Source organism: Serinus canaria, chromosome 28, assembly GCF_022539315.1.
Source record: "Serinus canaria isolate serCan28SL12 chromosome 28, serCan2020, whole genome shotgun sequence".
Lineage (NCBI taxonomy): Eukaryota > Metazoa > Chordata > Aves > Passeriformes > Fringillidae > Serinus > Serinus canaria.
In genome coordinates this window covers 5322531-5339304 of record NC_066341.1, presented here as the reverse complement: position 1 = coordinate 5339304, position 16774 = coordinate 5322531, and the positions used below count along the sequence as shown (strand labels likewise).

The 16774-nt window shown below is 41.2% G+C and overlaps 1 protein-coding gene and 1 long non-coding RNA gene across 3 annotated transcripts in view; one reads left to right on the top strand and one right to left on the bottom strand.

Moving 5' to 3' along the window:
- LOC127060946 (uncharacterized) overlaps positions 1 to 16774 on the top strand; it is a 340458-nt gene that overhangs the window by 29812 nt on the left and 293872 nt on the right. The gene's annotated exons all lie outside the window — the stretch shown is intronic.
- Positions 8822 to 16774, bottom strand: part of RANBP3 (RAN binding protein 3) — a 58062-nt gene continuing 50109 nt past the window's right edge. For both annotated transcript variants that reach the window (XM_018921707.3, XM_018921709.3), the window contains 3 exons: positions 15721 to 15863; positions 14013 to 14196; positions 8822 to 13138 (listed from right to left, as the gene is read on the bottom strand). In XM_018921707.3, coding sequence (XP_018777252.1) covers positions 13095 to 13138; positions 14013 to 14196; positions 15721 to 15863 — 371 coding nt within the window. In that variant the 3' untranslated portion in view covers positions 8822 to 13094. The remainder of the gene's footprint in view (positions 13139 to 14012; positions 14197 to 15720; positions 15864 to 16774) is intronic.

Genomic DNA, 16774 nt, shown 5'->3' with positions numbered 1-16774 from the left:
AGGGAAGACTGTGCTCATGTCGGGACAGGGCTGCAGCTGAGTGGAGCCAGACAGGGCAGGGAGCAGAGTGCGACTGTGGGACCAGAGCATTGAACCGAGGAGGAGAGGAACGGCAGGGACCAATCCGGTGATACAGAAGTCCCTGGATCGTAGGTGGTTTTTTTTTTACTTTTTGGAAGAGAGGTTAAGTTTTTTCTCTCTCTTGCCTTTCCTTCTCTTTCCTCCTTCCCTTGTTTCCTTTTTTTTTCCCTCCTTACCTTTTCCTTTCTTAGGAAGGCAGGCCTTGCTGGGAGGGCCTGTGGTTACCTGTTGACATGGGATTGGGAACAAGCAGGGAATTCCCCAAGGAGGAAGGAAGAAGTGAGGAAGTAACAATAGGGACACCCCCAGACAGCCCACTGGGAAGGAAACTAGCCCAGTGGAAATATGACCCCAGTACCAGAGATAAGGACGAGCTCAGAATGATTCAGTACTGCATGGTAGAATGGACTAAAAGGGAAATTAGGAGCAATCACGCACACTGGCCAGGCTATGGATCAGACAAAGGAAGGATATGTTGGGCATAAACATCTATGTAAGAGCTAAGAAACCATTCAATCAGGAAGAAAGTGACTACGCTGCCTGCTGGGAGGGGGAGACTTCAACTCAAAGGTAAGCTTGTTTAAGGTATCAGAAAATAATAGATGGAACCCATTAGAAAACTTGCCCTCTCCACTTCCAGTAGCCCCAACTGTACCTCCCTTGCACACTAGGAATAGAATGGCACAATGAGAGGAAAGCAGATCAGGGCATGGGAATCAAGTAATAGTATTATATCCTCTGAGAAAAGTACCACTGTGTGGGGTGCAGGGAGGAATTGGATTTGTAATTGTACCTCTCAATTCCTCTGACGTGAGAATGTTCAAGAAAGAATTAAAAGGATTACTAGAGGATTACTGTTCCTATTGGATTAGTGGAACAGTTAGGCCAGTTTCTGGGGCCCAGTATTTATACATGGGAAGAGATGCAATCAATAATGACCATTTTATTCACACCAGAGGAAAGACAGATGATCCAGGCCGCTGGGATACGGATATGGGAAAGGGAGCACATGCAAGGACCTCCTGGGGACCTGAAAATGCCTGTAGTGTCCCCCAGCTGGGACAAAAACAGCACTGGGGGAAGACAAGATGTGGAGGAGTACAGAACGTTAATTATAGGAGGTTTCAAAGAAGTAGCTCCATGAAATCAAAATGCTTTCGATGAGCAGCAAAAGAGGGAAGAAACCCCAACAGAGTAGCTAGAAAGACTGAGGGAAAATATGAGGCAATATTCAGGGGTTGACCTGTGGGAATCCTTAAAATTAGAGGGTTATGGGAAAGCTGCAAAAGACAGGCCTCAGAGATAAGAGATCTGCAATTAGAGCTAAGCAGTAGCCATAAGATTTGTCAGCAGAAAAATTATATAAGTAGTAGAAAAGTAAGGACAAATAGAACAATGGTCTGTGTATTAACACTTGTCTAGAATAACTCCCTAAGCTGCAGAAAAGTTTATCTAGCAAGATATTAGGAAGTTCTAAGCTTAATAATAGAGCTCTGTGAATTGTGTTTTAAGGCTTACAAGCAGTCATTGTATTCGAAATAAGCAGGCATTGTTTTAACAAAAGGTATGTGTGCTTATAGTGATTGGATAGAACTACTGTCAATATGCTTTTGCTTTGTGCGGTTGGTCAAAAAATTTTGAAGTTGTAACATTAAGTTCTTTGTCTGCTGCTGGGGACATGAGCTGTTGGCATCTTCCCATTGTCATAACCATGTAATGAGAGTGATGCTAGAAAATAAACAACTTGAGACACGTTCCCCAGCAGTTCAGTCCCAATTATGATTTGTACACAGACCTCTGGCCAGCAATATGATCCTGATACAATGGCCAGACAGATCTTACTAAAGATAAATTTTGTCACTCACGCTTGGCCAGATTTACAGAGGAAGTTAGAAAAGTGGGATGGTTGCAAGAAAGGAGATTAGAAGATCTTTTAAGAGAGACACAGAAGGTGTATGTAAAGAGGGATGAAGAGAAGGCCAAGGCGAAAGCCAAGGTAATGGTAACTGCCATTAGGGAAGGACACCAGCATGTAAAGAACAACCCATGTAAGGGAGGGGGACCCCAAATGTGAGAAGACAGATGGAGGGGGGATACAGCTCCTTGGGACTGGACACAAAAAAGAGAGTTTGGGAGATGGGGAAATCTAGGACCAGTTTGCTTTTACTGTAAAGAGAATGGGCTCATCAGAAAGAATTGCCTCCAAAGGGAAAAGGACCTGAAGGTCTCTGAGACTGAGCAAAAAGGAGAAGCAGAAGACTAGGGGTGTCAGGGGCTCTACCTCCTAGGGACAGAATATCATCAGGAGCCCTTGATAACTTTAAAAATGGGTTCCCAGGAGGAAGAATTGGAATTCTTAATAGACACAGGGGCTGAAAGAACTTGTGTTTGTAGAATTCCAAAGGGGTGCAAAAAGGGTCAAGATACTATGCAAGTAGTAGGTGCAAAAGGGGAAGGGTTCCAAGTCTCATTTATAAAGTAAGTAAAGTTTGAAGGGGCAAATAAAATAGAGATTGGGAATGTCCTATTAGTTCCAGAAGCCGGGTGCAATTTATTAGGATGGGATTTACAGGTGCAGTTGGACATTGGAATACTCCCAGAGGAAGCAAAAATGGTAGTTAAGCTTCTCCAACAAGGGAAGAAGATAAGAAAAAAATTCATAAAATGGTATGTGCAAAACTGAAAAATTGAATTAAATAAGCATGAAACCTACCGTAATAAATATAGTTAATGAAAACCATCCAGTTCAGATATGACAATATTCACTCTCCCTGGAAGGGAGATGAGGATAACAGGCAGTGATCCAGGGCCTTCTCAAGGAGGGGACCTTAGAACCATGTATGCCCCCCCCATAATACACCCATACTACCACTAAAGATGTCAGATGAGAATTACAGGCTTGTCCAAGACTTAAGACAAGTGAATAAAAGAACAGTGAATCGATACCCAGTAGTGCCTAACCCCTATACTGTGGAAGAGTGGCTACATGACAAAGGCCACGTAGACATGCTCTGAATAGCTGACCAAGAATTGGAAAAGTACCGGACCCAGCTAATCTGAGGCCCTGCACCTGCAAGGATGCTGTGGCCTTGAGCATAGCTGTATTATGATAACAACATGATGTAGTTGAGAAAGAGAGAGATGAGAAAAATAAGATGTAAGTCGTAAGGAATGAGGAAGTAAGAGGGGAACGGATATCTATAGTATAACCAATAGATTGCTTAGCTTACAGAATATGTATGAGCTTATTACTTGTTGTGCATAAATGTCTGATGCTCTAATCAATAAACGAAGCTTGCTGATTCTCATATTGAGCGTCCCAAGTCTCCCTCACTGCAACACTATACACTACTGACATCACACTAGTGGTTTAGTGTGACAGACCTAAAAGATGCTTTTTGGGCTTGCCCACTAGCAGAAGAAGGTAGAGATAGATACATTTGCCTTTGAATAGAAGGACCCTGATTCAGGGAGGAAGCAATAGCTTTGGTGGACTAGGTTACCCCAAAGGTTTTCCAAATCTTCAAACCTATTCAGTGGTCAAGCACTAGGAGAAGTACTACAACTTTTCTCCATCAAACCTGAGATAAAACTTATCCAATATGTAGATGATTTGTTTCTCTCAGGACAGGCAGAAAAAGAAGTTTGGGAATGCACCATGGCAATTAATTTTCTGGGGGACCAAGGACTTCAGGTATCAAAAGGGAAACTCCAATTTGTAGAATGTGAAGTAAAATACCTAGGACATGTGATTTGTCAAGGGAGCCCGCAACTGAACCCTGAGAGAATTACAGGCATAGTCTCATTTCCATGGCCTAAAACTAAGATGGAAGTTAGAAGGTTTCTAGGCTTGTTGGGATATTGTAGGCTATGGCTTGAAAGATACCCACAGGCCATCAAGTTCTTGTATGAAAAGTTAGTAGATTAGGTGGGAAAAAGAAGATGAGCAAAAGTTTGAAGCTTTAAAGCAAAAGTTAGTCAGTGCACCAGCACTGAGTCTTCCTGCCTTAGACAAACCCTTTTATCTGTAGATATAGGAAAAAAAAGGTAGCTTATGGAGTACTAGCCCAAGACTGGGGAGGATCCAGGAAACCAGTGGCCTATTTATCAAAATTACTAGACTCTGTCAGCTGGGGGTGGCCAACCGGCATTCAGGTGGTGGCAGTGACTGCCCTACTTGTAGAAGAAAGCAAAAAATTAACCTTTGGGGGAAAATTGAAGATATATGCCCCACACTCAGTAAAGAGTATCCTGAGCCAAAAGACTGAGAAATGGCTCATTATTTCCTGAGTGCTAAAGTATGAAGCCATCTTAATAGATAATGATTTAGAGCTAATCGTGAGTCACCAACTCAACCCTGCCCAGTTTTTGTATAGAGAACAAGATGAGGAACTAATACATAATTGCCTAGAGGTTATAAACTATCAAACTAAAGTAAGAGAGGACCTAACAGATCAACCACTCCGAGGAGGGAAATGATTGTACATTAATGGATCTTCAAGGGTAATCCAGGGGTACTGGGTATCGGGGTAAAGTGGATGAATGTAAGAAAGACATTCTGAGCTGTTCTTGTGAGCCAGCAAAGGCTTCCTGAAGATAAAGAAAAGCCCGTATCTCTCCTGAGGAAGACACCAAGGTTGTCACCATGGCGATGCGATGAAGGAGAGAAAGTTAAGAGATACGGACTCTAGCTGGCTTACAGAATGATGTGGCTCCTTGATCACCTACTGAGAACTTTGTTTCTTTCTTATAACCAATGGACAGTGAATGTGTATGTTAGGTAAATGTAAATATCTTGAAAAAGTATAAAAACAACATGTTGCTATAATAAATCTCTTTCTTGCACCCTTCTGATGGAGTCATGGTACTTTGTGCTGTGTCACACTTTATAACGACAGATGAAGGGTTGACAGCCATAGAAAAGGAAAAGTTACCTTCCAACTAGTCAGCCCAAGCATGTGAGTTATATGCCCTAAAATGAGCTCTAAAAATATTACAACAGAAAAGAGGAACAACATATACAGACTCAAAATACGGTTTTAGAGTAGTGCATACCATTGTAAAAATTTGGGAAGAAAGGGGGCTATTAAATTCAAAGGGAAAGGGACTGATTCACAAGAAACTTATTTAGGAAGCATTACAAACCTTACAATTACTAGGGGAAGTGGCAGTAGTATATGTTAAAAGATGTGGTGTTACATTTTCGTTCAATGGTATGCTCTGTCTCACCCCTTGAAATCTTTATTCCAAGCTTGTGCTCCTCCCCTCCAGTATCATGGATCTGTAATCCCATTGGCCCAAGTCTGATTCCACGCCCACCTTGAATCTCCCTGTTAAGCTGTGGGGGGAGACCACAGAGTCTCTCTTGGCCCTTCTCTCCCTAGGCTCTCTGTCTCTCCACCTCCCTCCCCCTTCCCCCCTTCTCCCTCAAAAACCATGCTGCTCCTGGGGGTGGGACCCCCAATAAAACCCCTCATCTAATTAGCACTTCAGAAGCCATTTGGAGTCTCCTTGCCTGCCTGCTGCTACCAGTGATCATACAGCTTAGGGGCCCCCCCAGGGACTCTTGGGGGATCTCCCAAACTAACTGCAACAAAAAGACATCAAAAAAGGGGTGACTCAAGAGGCACGAGGGAACAATTTAGCAGATTTAGAAGCTAAAAACGCAGCCGAATCAGGGAAAGAAAAACTAATTATGATATTAGCCCCCATGAGAGAAATGCAAGTCCCTGTATTCAGTGGGACAGAAGAGGAAGAACTCCTTAAAATAGGAGCCAAGAGAGATAATGAAGGGAAGTGGAGATAGCAGATGGAGGCAAATGTTGAATAAACCCCTTGCCAGGAAAATGCTGGAAGGCATACATGGTACAACACATTGGGGTACTCAAGCGCTAAGTGATCAATTTCTCAGGGACTGGGACTGCATAGGAGTTTTCGGAATAGCCAAGCAAGTAACTGAACGGTCTGTGATATGTCAACAAGTGAATAAGAAAGTCACGAGGAAAACATCCAGAGGAGGGTGAGAACTAGCCTTACAGTCCTTTCAAAACATCCAAGTAGACTTTACCGAGCTTCCCCAGGTACACCGGTGGAAGCTTTTGCTAGTGATAGTAGGTCACTTGACTCATTAGGTAGAGGCAGTACTGTCTGTTAAAGCCAATACCAATGTTGTGATTAAAACACTTCTAGAATCAATCATCCCCTGATAGGGGATGCTAAACAGGATTGATTCAGACCAAGGAACTCATTTCATATCTAAAATATTGCAGATAGTTGTTCAAGCCTTGGGAGTAAAATGGGAATTACACACTCCATGGCATCCACAGAGTTCTGGTTGTGTTGAGAGGATGAATCAAACTCTTAAAAGAACTCTGGCTAAGCTGATGTTTGAAACCCAGATGTCATGGATAAAACGTCTCCCTTTAGCCTTGTTAAGAATTAGAACCAAGCCCTGGTCAGATCTGGGGGTCTCAGCTGATGAAATGATGTTTGGGTTACCCTTTTTGACCTTGCCCCAGGAGGGTTCCACCTATGAGGAAGGGGAAGCCAATGCCAAGAAATATGTTATGTCTAGAGCACAAACCTTAGAAGGGCTAAGACATAAAGGGGCAATTCTTCAACTACCACCCTGGATTTCAGAATCCTTAATATTAATCCTGGAGATTGGGAAATGATCAAGTCTTGGAGAGATCAGTCCCTAACTCCTCGGTGTATCAGCTGTGCAAACTGCAGAGCGGGGATGAACTCATGCCAACAGAGTTAAAGGCCCAGTAGAAGAACCCAAAGAATGGACTTTAACATCCATACTGGGTGAAATGAGATTGACTTACTTTCAAGCAGAGACCAAGAGATAACCAGAAAAAAAATAAGATACTCAAAAAGTAGATTCAAGTTTCCACCAGCCAGCTTGAGAACTCTTTTCCTGTTTTAATGGGCGAGAATTACAAGGATCTGTTATGGGGAAGAAAACGAGGGACTGTAAGAGGTAATGAGACAGCCTCCTTAAGAACCACAAGTAAAGCAAGACAAGGAATGGAGTGCAAGACCAGGTTGGTCCCTTTGTTCACTACCAAGAAGATTCCATAGCCCTGCTGTAGATAGCAACCCCATAGGCATGGTAAGGTAGGGGCAAAAAAGGCCATACTGGACCTCTATTATTCCTCAATTGTCTTTTAATACAAAAGGAATTAGAGGGCAAGACCGAGGTGGGCTCTGTACTCACCAATAAGATTCACCTACTATGGCTAGGAATCCCATGGGACTCAAAGCCATACTGGACCTCTGTGATGTCCTTTTGTCCATTCCAAATAAGTGTGTTTAGGGAAAACCTGAGTTTTTACTCTGGTTCCCACTGTTCTTGCCCACATCAACAGATGTTAGTATGACTCATTCAAGGGAGAAAAATTTTTTAAGTTAATTGCTCAAGCCAAATGACTTATAGAAAATGAAAAGGGGGGTTTGTTATAGATGAGTAATGTGATGATTGACTCTCACAATTAAAGAGCAAATATTAAGTATATGTTAAGAGAAGTTTTGTAGATGTATAGTTATGTTTCTGCCCCCTTGAGTTGTTATCACAGAATGACCTGGGTAGTCCAGACACTTGGGAGGACTGACTTGTTACTATGGCAACACCTGACCTCCAATCAAGATGCAAGAAAATTATCTCTGGAAAATTACCACTGGACAGTGAAGAAAGAGTTGATTGACAAAACTTTGGGAGTGGCTAAAGGATTGAGAGACAGAACATTCATTGTGTGGATGAGCAGATGGTGATAGAATCATTTGCTCCTGGTGCGCTGTATTATTTTCTCTATTCAGTCTTCTGTTGTACTTTTTGATAAGGTTTTAATAAACCTTCTAAATTTTTTAAGTGAGTGTCATTTCTCACAATTGGAGCTCCTTCTCAAAAAACTTTTCAAAAATGACAGAACCATCCATCAGCAAATTGTATTCAAAACATTACCCCATCCTTCCCTCTTGGGAGCTTTTTGTAGGGCCTTGTCCTTGTCCTTCTGGCTGCAGCAGAATTTGTGCTCTGAATTCTCTGGAACAGGAATTTATCTTGTCTGCTACATGGACTACAGACACCAGGCTGCTTTCAGAGGACAGTGTACAGTCAGCACATGGATGCTCAGTTACCAGCAGCAGACACCCTGCAGTGGGGTTCAATGATACCTCCTAGTCTCTGGAACAGAGGAAATCAAACATAACATCACCACTTGGCTTTTCCAGTTCCATTAGAAGCTGAAGATAAGCTACCAGAATTTGATGAGGAGTGGTTCATTTAAAACAACCCCACATTTAATTCACAGATAACCCTGGAAAAAAGGCATTTACTGCACACCCATGCAACAAAATTACCAGTGACAAACTCAGTTTTTGTATCTTTACAAAGGACAAGTTTTGAAAAGGAGTCCTTGAAAGAAGGTAGCCAAAAGGGAGCTCTGAATACTACCTCCAAATGAGACTTTTATTTACAGAAATTATCTGTAAGCATTTCTGAATGATACCTGTACTTTCACCTAGCAGAAAAGAATCAAGGCTGACTGTCTGATTTAGCAATTCTCTCTTGCACTGTGTTGGCCTGTGATGATTTCACAGGAGGGAAAAAAAAGAAATCCTTTAAAAAAAATTAAACCATTTTTGTAACATCCTGTGTGAAAATCTGCTACCCACAGAATGGACCAGAGTTCAATTTAAGCCAGTCAGTGGACAGAAAGACCAAGTAACACGGGGAGAAAAAGCACACAGTGAAAAGTCAGTTTAATAAAATATTGTATGACAAATTATAGCAATTATCATAACTGGAATTCCTAAAACTAGAGAAGATTATGGGAAAAATGGTAAATTTTGAAATATGTAACATGTTTCTAGAAAGAAAATAAACCATTTTCTACACTCACTGGGAGAGCAAGAGACCAGCTGAACTGCAGAATGGGATGTGTTAGGAGCAGTCATTTAATGGCAGTAATACCCAAGCAATGGCATCAATTGATACATCAGGGAACAAAGAGGAGCCATTAAAAAGTTGGACGGTTTTTATTTTTGCAGGCTTTTAACAATCTGGTCACCTCCCACCCTAGTTCTAGTGCTGGATGGCTGAGGACTCATTTATTGAGATTATTTCCTGCCCTGTCTTTTTTAAAGCAATGAACTGGGAACTGGACTACAGAAAGATGTTGTAATGACAACATTACCTTAATGTTTGAATGTTTGTGTTTCCTGTGGGTGTGGTTGGTCTTTTTGGGTTGTTTTTTTTTTTTTTTTTTTCCATTTTATGGCTAAGAGGCTTAGTTCTGGTTTCAGTGACATCACCATTCTATCATTTTCATGGAATCACAGAGTATGATGAGTTGGAAGGGACCCATCAGGATCATCAAATTCAGCTCCTGGCCCTGCACAGGGCACCCCACCCTATGACTGAGAGCACTGTCCAAATCCATCTTGAATTCAGGCTTGGTGCTGTGACCACTGCCCTGAGGAGCCCATTCCAGTTCTAAAATCACCCTCTGGGTGAAAAACTTCCTGACATCCAAGCTGAACCTCCCCTGACTCAGCTTCATGCTGTTCCCTCAAGCTCCGTCATTGGTCATCAGTGGTACTGGTACCTTCCCCTAGCCTCCCCTCATGAGGAGGTTGAAGACTGCATTGAGATCTCCCCTTAGTCTCCCCTTCTCCAGGCTGAACAAACCAAGTGCCCTCAGCAGCTCCTCCTACAGCTTCCCCTCTAGACCCTTCCCCATCCTCGTGGCCCTTCTTTGGACACTTGTCTACTAGCTTAATGTCTTTTTTATACTGTGGTGCCCAAAACTGCCCCCAGAACTCAAGCTGAGGCTGCCCCAGTGCAGAGCTTGCTCAGTTGGTCTGATGCCCCCCATGGACATGGCTGGCCCTCCTGGTTGGCAGAGTAGCTCACTGTTGAGTCATCAGCAAGCATGTTCAACTTTACTACACTATTCAGCATTTTTTTTCCACTTGGAAATCTGAAAGGCTGTACCTGTGTGGGTCAGCAGCCAACAGGCTATACAGGAACTGTCAACACCACACAAAACTTAACAAGAGACCTAAGGGGACAGACAGAGCACAAGCATGATCACGGGGAAGATTGTTGTAAGGCAGCAGAGCTGGTCACTAATCCTCCCCTCGGACAGCCGCTGCTTGGTACAGGAAACACAACGCAGGGCTCAGGGTGTTTTGTTTGCTTGCTTGCTGACACAGGTTTTAATGCAATTCCCATGTACATTTTGATATGACAGTCTTACATAGATCTTTTGAGACACATGGGCATTATCCAGTTTTGCCTGTCACTGGCTTACTAAGGCTTAAAGCAGAGAGCTAAGTCAGGGTTTTGCTTTGGCTAACTGTATCTTGCTGGGCAGGGCCTGAATTCAACCCACTGCCAGTTCTGTTGGGATGCACAGCAACATTTCTGCCTACACTATAAACATTTATGCAAAGCTCCTAGCTAAAAATAAAATCTGCATCAGTAAATGGTTGCTGAAATTTTTTTTTTACAGAAAGCTGTAGGTGATTGTGTACCATCAAACCCCAAAGCATGCTTATTCAATATTTCTGAATCTTCATGCACCATCAATTGCATTTTAGGTAAAACACTTCAATGTAAGACTCAGCATGGACGCCATAGAGCCTAGGACCAGGAAATAATGCCTGTTTTCACAGAAGTAGGCCGTGCGGGCCAAGACACCCTATTAATTTTTCTTATGAACAAGCTGCTGACAAAAAACAGTTTTACAGTGCAAGGGTTTTTGAAAAGAATGGTTTATATCTGAGTACCTCAACAATGTAAAAGATCCCAGATCCAAAATGCAGATCACTTACTTCAAAGTCCCCAGACCTTGTGATGCAGAAACAACTGTGTGGTGGGTAAGAAATCTGCTATGTTCCTGCTGAAGTATGCCAAATGTAGGGGGTGCAGCAATAGCTCTGTGCATTGGTAAAAACCCCTATAACCCTAAGGAAGGAAAAAGAAAAACCAAAATGCAAGAAGGCATGAGCAGACAATCCAGAGAGCTGAGGATGCAGTGGCACAGCTTATCATTAGCCCTTTTCAATTGCCAGAAAAGTAATCACAGATGTTCCTTCAACTGGCTATCAGGAAAAGGGAAACAGCATCAGTCTTCAGCGATGATTAACAACAGAAAACAGGGGAAGAGTTCTTGGCTGCCAGTGAAAAGTGTGTTTCATTAAAACAGAGGCAATATGGACTGTTTTGCTATTTGAATGCTAAATTTCAAAGTTGATTTTGTGCTATAACCTGGGTTTCTGTTTTCAATTCATGCTATAGCAAATGCTTCATTCCCTTTCATTTTCTTTTAGGTGATGCATTTTAGATTGTTAACCTAAAAAAAGAGCAAGCATGCAAGTCAGAAATTATCTATCAGCAAACTATTTATAAAGGAAATAAAACAATTTGGGGAATTTAAAGTGAAAGTGAGCTGGTGACTACCAAATTCCAACCTTGCTGGACAAGAACATACCATAGGTTTCAATAAGAAAATAAAACTCAACTTAAAAAACACCCAAAGAAAAATAAAAAAGGAGTTATGGTTACAGTAGGAGTACTTCAGAATTGGACACAGAAAACCACATTTTTGCTTTTATTTGTGGTGGAACAGAATACAATAACCTTCAGCCCAAACTACTCAAGGCTGGCAGTATTACCTTTTTCTTCATGCTGCAAGACTTCAGGAAATGGGACAGGGACAGGAAGAATTTAGAAGTTAAATTTTCTATTTAAGGCCATTAATTCAGCAAGATTTTAAAAAATGTCCTCAACTTTAAGCATGAAGAGTTGCATTGACTTCAGTAAGATTATTCATATACAGTTAAGTCAGGCAAGTGCTTAAATGGCTTGTTGAATCAAGCCATTAAATGAGAGCTGCTTTATTATACAGATTTATTTTAATGGCTGGCAGAGCTCATTAAAATACATGAGCCTATTTTATTTTTCCAAGGGCTAACAGCTGTTTTGTCATTAACTTTTCTGAAGGTGTAACCTGTATGCCTCCTGCACTTTACTGTAGCCACAGAAACAAAATTTTATAAGAAAAATTGTATGCAACATCTATTATATATAGTGGCTTAGCTCTCCCTTAAATAGTAACAGAAAAGAACAGTACAAAACAATAGTTTCACTTTTTCAACACACAAGAGCATCTTATTGAAAAACTAAAATAAAAAAGTCTCACCACAATATAAATCCCCAAAAAATAATAATGAAATGGGAAGAAAAAAGGAGTTAGCAAAACGTCCTGCAGACTTTAAAGTCTCTTATCGCATTAAAAGAGCTTTTCTGATGAACCACAATGTTTTGTTTCTTTCTGTTTACAAACCCACTAGACAGCAAACAATGGTGTGCACATCCACAACCTATGTTGCGATTAAAAGGTAAAAACATAACCTGCCCCATCTACAGTCCAAAAAAAAAAAAAAAAGGAACCCAAAAGGGCAGCCAGTGAGCATAGGAGCTATTAAGGACCGGGTTTCCCTGCGTAAAGGGGAGTAGGGGCTATAAAAGCAGAATTCGAGTTGGAACCGTGTCAAAAAGTTCTATCTTGGAGACCTGCAAGACATGAACTATTGAAGAAACAGCCAAAAGGTCCCAATGAAAAGCTGTGACAAGCTGTAATGTGCCATTTTAATTACAAGGAAGAGGGGAAATGGTTGGGGGTGGTTGCATTTTGTGTTTTTGTTGTTTTGGGGTTGGATTTTTTTTTTTTTTTTTTTTTTTTTTTTTTTTTTTTTTTTTGCTCATCAATATGATGAGCTTTCAACGTCCCAAACCACATTCAGGTAGTTTCCAAGTCTGCTATTTTTTGTGTGGAATCTACTGATCCAGACCAAAAACTCAAACAAAAAGAACAGAGATGCACAGTTCTTAAGTCCTGGAGCTTTCAAAACTGCCTGAAATAATCGCTGGCCTGGGGTATCCAGAGATGCCTGCAAGATGGTGTTCATAGCAGCCTTGCAAGCAGATCAGCTCACATCTGCTATGTGCTGCCAACGTTCTGCCCATCACCTTCATCATTAGGACCTGAAACAATAAAAGTAGTTATTGGTCATAAGAAATATCTTTTGTTTCTTGCCTTGCAGTAAAAGACCCATCCCAAGTAGCCTACATAAGTCTCAGAATCAGGTGTTCAATGAGAGATGAAAACTGTAGAATTCCTCCTCCTCCACCTTGCATATGGCCTTCTCCAGACTAAGATGTGTCTACTGTAGAATTTTATGTTCTTGACTAATCTAGTTCAGGAATCCCAGCAGCATCCCAAAACCTAAAAGCTCAGTTTCCAAGCTCTTCAATCTTCCCACTGCTTTTACTCATACTCATTCCTCCTTTTTTCCCCTTCTGGGAATCAGGATGGAGGACTGTCAAAGGCTCTATGTTCTCAGCCACAAGAAAGCAAAGCACAGAGGACTTCCAAGTTGAGAGTACAAAAGGAAGCCTTCCTCAAACTGAAGACAAGTATTTTTCTTAAATTATGATCTCCTCATGCACAATAAAAAACATTACACTTCTTCTATGCTCCTTTGTAAACCTTCTGCTTTCCAAACAGCTCCCTACTGAAAGGTCAGTCTGGATGCTATCTACTGATCCTGAGTCATCTCAGGTTTTATGTGCAACTCCTGGCCATGATGAAGGCAAAAGTGAAACTGAGAACCACCCTTAGAAATCCTGTAAATGATAAAAAGCACAGAAAACCTCTGCTAAACTGTGGCATGTAACTCACAGGCAGCAAAGGGGCCTTTTACCAGTTTGGAGAAGAAGCAAGGAGTATTTCTGTTCAAAAAGGAAAGCCATGCAATAGTCCTACTCTATAGACATACACAAAGAGCACAGACTGCTTTAAGAAATGATACAGAAGAATGCATGGAAAACAGGAAACACCATTGTCTTTCTTACTTACCACTTCCAACTGATCCTGAAGGTGCAATGACATCATCATCATCACTGTCTTCCTCATTTGACTGCGTTACCTCTGGCTCAGGTGCTACATTCTTGACTTCTTGCTCTTGTTCCACTCTACTGCGCAAGGCCAAGATCCGATGGTGCAGTGCAGCATACAACTGCCCTGTATCTTTAGAGCTTGCCTGCATTTTTTAATATTCAGAAATAAGAAAAGGTGCATGGAATGATAACACAGTAAAACACTGCTGACATAATATACACCAGTCATACCAAATTTCACAATATACTTTTTAGTTTTCTCATAAAGTGTTTTTCAAACCAGTCAGAATGGGCTGTGGTACACACAGTAGGACAGTAGATATACAGAACTCTGGTGGTGAGAGTATATTCCTCTGCTTAGTTCCAACTTTCTCTGGCTAACATACCCAGTATTTGCTGATCTCATATAACCTTCTTCACACAGAAATCACATAGCTTTCCTGACACCTCCCAAAAGCTCATATTAAAAAGACCTTCAATTAAAATCTTGCAGATTTTTGCTGGCCTGTCAGTAATTCAATTTCACACATTATTTAATCATAATCAAGCCTCAATTTCATGAGGCACTGCCAAAAATTTCAATATGAGATATAATGAGAAAACTCAATGAACAGACAGGGAACTATTCAAAAATTTTTTGAACACTCTCTGTTTCAGAGGGAAGCATTTTTGACAACCTGTCAAATTCTTTCATAAGAAATAGTTTCCCCAAATTCTTTCATAAAAAATAGTTTCCATCCACCCAATCTGACACCTGAATGTGTCAACTCCATATTTGCAAAATTCCCCTGCAATAAACTGAAATGAAAAATAATTCCAAACAAGATATTTTTATCAATACTAAAATCAAGAGTGAATACCCTGATGACAGATTAACTCAAAACTTTCAAAACTAGAAAAATATGGAGAAAAACCTACCCAATAATTTCACTTATTTTTCTTCATCAATGCATATTTGCTATCATTAAGTTCAATTCTGGGACTCCAGATCCCAACCCTAGAAACCTAATGTCACAGGAAAAGCTGACCATTTGCTGATGCTCTCAATTTCTGATCCCTAGGAACACTAATTCTTTTACAAGATGCTTGTTCTTTTGCATCTTGTGTAAATCAGTCTAAATCAAAAGAATGTTCTCAGACCTCTCCAAATCTGTTAGTGCTTTAGCAAGCATTAGAGAATGGCCTTTCTCCCTTGCTGACTGTATGATCAGATCCCAAGTGATTTAGTAATTCTGATTGCGATTGCTGTTCCCCATTTAGTAAGCTCAGAAATCACTATTCATCCTCCCACACTGCAGTTTTCCTGTGCTGAAAGTTCCACTAGATCTAATTTTGGTTAAACTACTACATAAAATCTATTAAATAATGCCAATTTTTTTTTTTTTTTTGATCAGAAAATAATCTGCATGAAACACTGTAATTAGAGTCTGTGTGGAACAGATCCCATGACTCCATGGGCAATGCTTTGAACAACGTGGCTTCCTAGGGTGGTATTTGTTCACAACTAGCAAGACTTTTTAGACAAGCAAATCTGCCAAGTGTCTTGTCTTTGAGGCAGGGGTGATGTTAAAACAGAGTAGGTGCAAATAAAAATGGACTGGTACCTCAGCTACAGTTTAAGTACGCACCAACATTAGTAGGATGGTTAAGACATAAACAGTACTCACTGATATAAGAAAAACTTTAACTCCTTGGTCCTCTGTATCCATGGCAGTGATCCGGATACTCTTCTCACTGGCTTTATCAATCTGCATCTGAGCCCAGAGCTTGGTATTTAAGATTAACCTGAGACTCCCCTGAGTCCTCATCACTAAAGCCAAGTTACAAGATCAGTTAGGTGGAAAAAGACACATTAGGAAGCTCAAAACAGTCAAGACACTTGTTACTGTACAAAGGTTTCAGTCTTTTTACAAATAAGCCCTCTTGGGCTTTTGTCACAACTGTAAATGAGGAGAATGTAGGCTTGTGCGGGTTTTGGCTGGGGTAGAGTTAACTTTCTTCCCAGTCACTGGCATGGAGCTGTATTTTGGGTTTGTGCTGGACATACAGTTGATAGTATAGAGATGTTTTTGTTATTGCTGAGCAGCGCTTGCACAGAGCGAAGGTCTTTTCTGCTTTTCATACTACTACACTGATGAGGAGGATGGCAGTATGTAATACATTAAGGTCCCAGATTGGAGACAGGTATGACAGAAATTACCGATGATCATGTGACAAACAGCACGGTTTATTGTTCGGCTTTTACAGGGGGTTCCCATGCTTAGACAACTGATTGTTGGGGTCTCTGCACTGCCTAGCTCCCTGACAAATGATATGTCTGCATTCAGGATTGAATGGAATTGGGGGCTCTTTGTTTGAGTTCAAATCTATCCTATCATTGCTCATCTAGGGACTTTACTTCTTTTCTCTAACAAACTAGTCAAGCCAAATTGGATCTAGATGGCCAGCTACATACCAGCTGTGCTGTGACAAGTATGTGGGAGGTTAGGGGCAGACACAGCTGGGACAGGTGACTCAAACTGACTAAAGGGATATTCCACACCACAGAACACTATGCTCAGGATATAAAGCAGGGGGAAGAGGAGGAAGGGAGGATATTTGGAGTGATGGCATTTGTCCTCCCAAGTCACGATTACACATGATGGGGTCCTGCTGTCTTGAAGATGGATGAACACCTGCTTGCCCACAGGAAGCAGTGAATTAATTTGTTTTGCTTTGTTT